Source organism: Sinocyclocheilus anshuiensis, unplaced genomic scaffold (genome assembly GCF_001515605.1).
Source record: "Sinocyclocheilus anshuiensis isolate Anshui unplaced genomic scaffold, SAMN03320099.WGS_v1.1 scaffold968, whole genome shotgun sequence".
Classification (NCBI taxonomy): Eukaryota; Metazoa; Chordata; class Actinopteri; order Cypriniformes; family Cyprinidae; genus Sinocyclocheilus; species Sinocyclocheilus anshuiensis.
In genome coordinates, this window is record NW_015549636.1 from 509509 (window position 1) to 516103 (window position 6595).

Sequence of the window (6595 nt, forward strand, 5' to 3'; positions counted from 1 at the left end):
GTGAATGATTAAAGCTTTGCAGTCGAACTACAATGCCACGTTACAAAAATCTAAAATTACGAGATTTAATATTTTGAGAATAACGTCAAAATGTTTCAAGAATAAAGTCGAAATGTCTCAAGAATAAAGTCGAAATTATAAGAATTAAATCGTAACAATTAAAGTTATAATATTTGGAGTGTATAGCCTAAATATCCCCGATTGGGAGCACCGGAAGAAGTTTGCCAGGCCACCGGAATTTATTTGAATATAGGCTACTATACGTTATTCTCATAATTTCGACTTTTTTTTTTAAATGTCCGCCCAATACAGAAAGTTTTTGCTCAGCGAGAAAAAAAAAATTAGAGGGAACATTGCTTTCATTGCAAAACTTATGAACATCTGTAAGTATTTGTATGAATGTTTGTATGTCTGTGGGGACACATGGCTACACGTGGCTTGGCACTGCAGAGACGATCAGCTGTATCTGGAAATAAAGCAAAACAACAGAGAACAAGCAAAAGTCCTCAGATGCCATGCTCATTATTTATTTGATCTTTATTTATTTTATCTTTGGTAAAACAATATTATCAAAAACGGATAGTCAAAAAAGTGGAAAAAGTGGAAAGACGTTAAAGTTTAGGACAGTCAACAAAACAGAAGAAGAATATAATTTCCCCCGAACTGCAGTTGAACAAGACTTTTCAGATCTAATCCAACAGGATATTTACACACATAAACCAGGAAATGGAGTGCTACTAGAAACAATGATGAGTTACATGATACATCACAACAATACTGTGCTGCTGAGCTGCAGGATATTGTGAGGATGATAAAGGGTTGCTCAAATTCTGAGATCGCTCTGAAATCATTCTACTAAAATGATAAACCAGTGCAGTAAAAATGTCTTTCAAAAAATTACAAGAAACGGTTGAACAGAAACTGTCAAGCGCACGCTATGACCGCCATTATTATCCTTGTGGACGTGGGCTCCATTATATTCACATTATAGTGCAGTAATGCTAGATCATTTGGTTTTGCTGAGAAGTCTGCTTTAGCTGACTGAACCATTATAACAGACCATTATGGTAACTGATCAGCCATTTACTTTTCATCTGCCTTGTTGGTCAGTCTTCCATGACAGAATCATCAATATAACCATGACAAAACCAAAACAAATGATGAGCAAGACTTTATTTTTCTCCATGAATGATAGTTTCTGTTCAACAGTCAGAATAACTTTTGCTGGGACGACACGCAACGGTGAGGTCTGATCTTCTGGGATCACAAAGGGAAAGAGATCCTTCTCCAAAGGAACTCTAGAAAACCCTGCAATATATGAATCACTCCTGGCATCAGAAAAGCTCACCGTCCTCCAGCGTTTCTTTTCCCCAGAGTCTTCATGAACATAATTAAGCTTTACTCTCACTACCTGTGGGTTTCCCTTTATCTTTAATCTCCATATCCCAGCGGTCATCAATTCGTACAAGTCTCCATCGCGTCTGAGACCCCAGAAGCCGTTTTCAGGGGTCAAAGGTTGTGTAGTAGGTTTTCCCTCCAATCCAAAACACACTCCAAGACTCCAGTGGTGACTGTCTCCCACCTCAATGTCCCACGTGTGAACACCATCAGCGTATCCCACGCTCCCCAACACCACACGGCTCCTGTGCAGAGGAAAAGCATTGGGTTCGTCCTGCCGACGGACAGGTGAGGTCACAGAGGTCAGATCATCTGACACAGAGATGTCTGGTGGAGCTGTGTTTGGATTCAGGATCACAGGGTCTGTGGAGAGTAGGGAAAAGTCACTTGTGTTGATGAAGTAAGCAGTTCTTACAGGACTGAACAAGTCTAGTTCTCACAGTAAGAGCAGATGTCCTTCATCTTCTCCCACACTTGGTACTTCAAGTTACCCAGATGTTTGGAAACATCGATAAGAGTTACTGAACTCAGTTCCTGATCTGGAAGTGTGTATTTGGCTCTAAACACACACACACACACACACACACACACACCTCACAGAATAAGTTTGATGTAAAGCTCATGAATATTAAAAAAAAGAGGAAATGTAAAAAAAAAAAAAAATACCTGTTCAGAATGCTGTCATAATTCTAAGAAAATACATAGAAAGACAACATCCATTATAAAATAGCAATAAATTATAAACCATTTTATAATAGCATTATTACATGTACTTATATAAATATACAACGTTAAAAGTGGGTAAATGTAGTAGTTGCCATTTCTACCAGATCTGATTTTGTTGTGCCGTAGTCAGGTTGATTCTGTCATTTTAATAATATTTCACTAGAAAAACTAGTAGATTTAGATGTTGCCCAGTTGAAAACTTAAAGCACCTTAAACTGCTCTAGCTGATGTGCCAGCTTGGCCAGCATAGAGGTCACAAAATATTTTGTGAATTCATGGGAACATGCATGAAGAACATGGATATGTCAGAGCTGTGTGTGGAGTGAATGCCAGTGTGTGTGTGTGTGTGTGTGAACCAACTCGAAGAAACGTGATAGCATTATCCTCAATTTGTTGTTCCGCTTCTCTGACTCTATCAGAGAGAGACAGTATTCCTCCTTGTATTCTTCTTTCTATATGTCCTCTCTTTTGTTTCTCTTCTTCATTTAGAGCCGCTATCCTGCTCTCCTCCTCCTTTCTGAGGAACTGATGCAGTTTCTCAAACTCCATCCTGATAGTCCTTTCTGTCATCTGAGTTTGAGACTGGGGAGAGATCACAAAACTGTTCAAATAATCCACAGGGAGAGAAGAAAAAGTATCCGTCCATAAGGAATTATACGTATAAATGAAATCAGGGAAAGTCTGATTTCTCAGTTCATAACACATTTACAATTTAGGACAAATCAGCACATGTATAGCTTCTTCCTGACTCCATAACCCTTTCAAACATGTCAGACTTGTATCTCCTGTGCTATATGTCAACTGAATGGGGACATATACATTTCTGAAACACTATGTGATTGTTCACTTATAGGCCAAAGGAGAATCGGTCCCTGACTGAGCCTGCATGTTTTCTCCTTTTTTTTCTCAATTTCTGTCACCTAATGGAGTTTGGGATCCTTGCCACTGTCATCTTTGGCTTGCTTAGTCGGGGCACTTAATATTCAGTAATATCTTGATTTGACCACACTGACACCATCAGATATGATCTGAATTGAGATGAATAACGACACTATTGTCTTCTATAAAGTTGCTGAATTGAGTTTTTTCATAATTAATGAACTTTGCAACATTACGTCTGTTATTTTCCTGTTTATTACTGTGAAGCTGATTTGTATAAATCCTGCTAGAAGGTGATTTGACACTTCCATTTCTATTAATATTGTTACTTAATATTGCATTTTTATATTTCTTTCTACCCTTTTTTAATTAATTTAGGTGGACTCAAGCACCAATTTAAACCAAGATGTACTTGCCAAAAATGATCATGTCATGTTTTGAGCAACCAGTCAGCCTACAGTTGGCAGTTGGGTGTAACCTGAAAAGCTAACTTTAGTTTTATAAAGAGAACATCTGTGGAATCTGTAGCTATTTTTATCCTACACGTGAGCCTCACCTGAATGTAATTGGAGATTTTGCTATCCCTTGATGTACCATTTTGTAATGATAATAAAGTATTTCCAGCCAATCGAAGAGTTGCTTTCAGCTTCTCCTTTAAAGAGAACAATACAAATATTCATACACATATCTGTTTAAACCTATTTGTAATTTTCTGCCATACCTATGCATTTAATAATTACATAATAAAGAAATATCCTCTACCTTGCGTTGTCGTAGAGCCTGATGTAGCGGTTGTGTTTCATGCCACCTGTGCTCATAATCCATACATGTTGAACATATAGCCTTTTCATCTATTTCACAGAACAGCTCGATTTTCTCTCCATGTATGAGACACTTCAGTCCTCCATCCTCCTCTGTCCTCATGTTTTGCTCTCTTAGGTAAGACACACAGGCATTTCTCAAGCCCAGATTGGACACCGGTTCTCGTGGTGATGCCAGTCGGCAGATGTAACATCTTCTGGAGCTGCTGGAGGTCCAGTGAGCATTAATGCACCGCCGGCAGAAACTGTGTCCACAACTCAATAACACCGGATCACTGAAGAGTTCAGTGCACACAGGACACGACAGGACATCCAACAGAGAGACAGCCATCAAGACAGAGACAGAACACTTAGATTAAATTATTCCCTGAGACTGAACATTAAAAAAAATCTGAATTCAGAATGATGAGAGGGAGAACAAACAAGAAGACAGAGCAAAGGTCAATGACTTCCTTATATATGCCCAGCCTCCCTTTTTTTTTTTTTTTTTTAAGGAGGACTTAGAGTTTGATAAAGGTTATTGTTTATCACACGATTTGTTAATCATTAACGTGTCATGACCCGTTAATGATTAACATGAAGGTGATTTGGATGTAAAGGAGTCATAACGGCGTTTCCTTTATACTTTTGCTGATATTTTCAATAGATTGCTGTTCACGGTGACCAAAAATATGTTTGCATAAAACGTAATTTAACCCTAAAAAGGCCATAAAGCAACATCAGAATATTTATTTATTGCTATTTTATATCATGACATAATACAATTTCAGGATTTTTTTTTAAATGTCTTGAATATTGAATTAACAAACCCAGATGCAGAAGCATGAACAGGAGCACAGGGACAAAGGCATGGTAACAGATTAGAAAAGCTTTATTGATTAATTTGCACTTTTATCAAACTTATCAAGCAAACAAGATACACAGCAGATATTCTTATAACGAGGCAGCTGATGGAAACATTAGTGTACATTGTCACTAGCCTTCTAGCATTGTCCTTCTAAATGAGACACAGCTTATATTGGATGGAGGCGACTTCTTATCAGTTAACTTATAGTTGATATAGTAATATGGCAATAGTATATAAGAAAATGTTTTTCATGCATTGGTAAAGTTGTAGATTTTGGGCTATTTTCAGACGAGGGGAGAAATAAACATCCAAAATAATCATTAACTTTTTATTTTATTCTAATTCAACTATATGCATATGTTTCACTTTTTATCCGTTTTATATCCAAAAGTTTTTTCTGGTACCCCAAACTGTATTAAGAGTCTAAAGCAGAGTTTAATGAATAATCTGAGTTGTGTATGTTTCAATGTACAGACTTCATCTGACCAGCACAAAAAAAAAAAATAATAATAATAATATATTATTATATAAAAATAATACCAATGGAAAATTACTGCTTCATCTCGTTGAGTGTGTAAAAACCTGAAATGGAGACATTCTCTGATCTCTTACTCATGAACACAAATATCTCTTGAAACTACACCATAAGAATAAACAAAAATATTATATAATATAAATGACTGATCAGTGAATAAATCAATAAAATTATTATTTTAAATGATCGTATCATTAAATGGAATAATACAATGATTAAATGATAAATGATTATAAATGAATGAGTATAAAAGAAATAAAAGAAATCAACATAGATATATGGTTGCTCTCTTGAAGTAACCCACACAAATTGCTATGAAGGATCCTTTAAACCCTCAAATTACTATACGTCTTTAGAGAAAATGAGTCATTTTATCAAACTTATCAAGCAAACAAGATACGCAGCAGATATTCTCAAAATGATTTTTTTTCTTATGCACAGAATTTTGAACCTGATTTTATTTGATGTTTTAGATTTCTGTTCTTTATTATTAAGAAATTCATGTAAATGCACGCACATTTAGTTAGGTAATGCCTCATTTGCATGTTTAAACAACATTTCAGAAAACTTGAAATATAAGACACATTTCTTAAAGGGGTCATATGATGCTATTTTAAAGATTATTATTTTGTGTATTTGGTGTGACAAAATATGTTGACATGCTTTAATGTTCAAAAAACACACTATTTTTCAAATACTGTACATTATTGTAAGTCCTCTATGCACCACCTCTCTCAAACACTTCGTTTTCTACAAAGCCCCTCCTTCCAACAAGCGCAGTCTGCTCTGATTGGCCAGCTGACCCAGTGCATTGTGATTGGCCGAACACCGCAAGCACGCGTCGGAAATGTAACGCCCCTTACTATAATCACAAGCTTATGAACAAGCAAATGCACATGCTGCATCAACACGACTGCTGTTCCTGAAACCACACCTTTTTTCTTTGCGTGAACATTTGGCATAAAAACATTATGCTAATATTTCCACATAGTGATGTAGATATGTGGGGGCGTGTTAGAACGAGCCGTTTTAGGTAGGAGTGGCTGACTCATAAATGTTATAAAGAATATCTCTTTCGATATGAGACTTTAGTCATTGCAACTTTACAGATCTTCTTTATGCACCAAGAGCTTGTAACACTCCAAAGAGAAAGGAAAACTTGAAATCGCATCATATGACCCCTTTTAAGGAGTCAAATTATTTGGTGTATTTGGTGTAATGAAATATGTTTATGCGGTTTAAGATTCAAAAAACACATTAGTTTCCACATACTGTACATTATTGTTTCTCTTCTGTGCCCCTCCTTTCTGAAACGCGTCTATTATTACAAAGCTCATCGGTCTGAAAAAGTGAGGTGTGCTGTGATTGGCCAGCTATCCAGTGCGTTAT

General features: G+C 36.4%; 1 protein-coding gene across 1 annotated transcript; it reads right to left on the bottom strand.

Moving 5' to 3' along the window:
- Positions 1–814: 814 nt before the first annotated feature.
- Positions 815–4155, bottom strand: LOC107659757 (nuclear factor 7, brain-like). Its single transcript, XM_016448789.1, has 6 exons — positions 3766–4155; positions 3560–3655; positions 2485–2706; positions 2065–2087; positions 1839–1957; positions 815–1761 (listed from the first exon to the last, which is right to left on the bottom strand). The coding sequence occupies exons 1-6, from the start codon at positions 4153–4155 to the stop codon at positions 1091–1093; spliced, it is 1521 nt and encodes a 506-aa protein (XP_016304275.1). The 3' UTR covers positions 815–1090.
- Between the last annotated feature and the right edge of the window lie 2440 nt (positions 4156–6595).

Coding starts and splice junctions, on each gene's coding strand:
- LOC107659757 (XM_016448789.1), bottom strand. CDS start 4,155: ATGGCTGTCTCTCTGTTGGATGTCCTGTCGTGTCCTGTGTGCACTGAA. Junction 2,707..3,559: donor AAATCTCCAATTACATTCAG/GTGAGGCTCACG, acceptor ATCTCTCCCCAG/TCTCAAACTCAGATGACAGA. Junction 1,958..2,064: donor TATGACAGCATTCTGAACAG/GTATTTTTTTTT, acceptor GTGTGTGTTTAG/AGCCAAATACACACTTCCAG.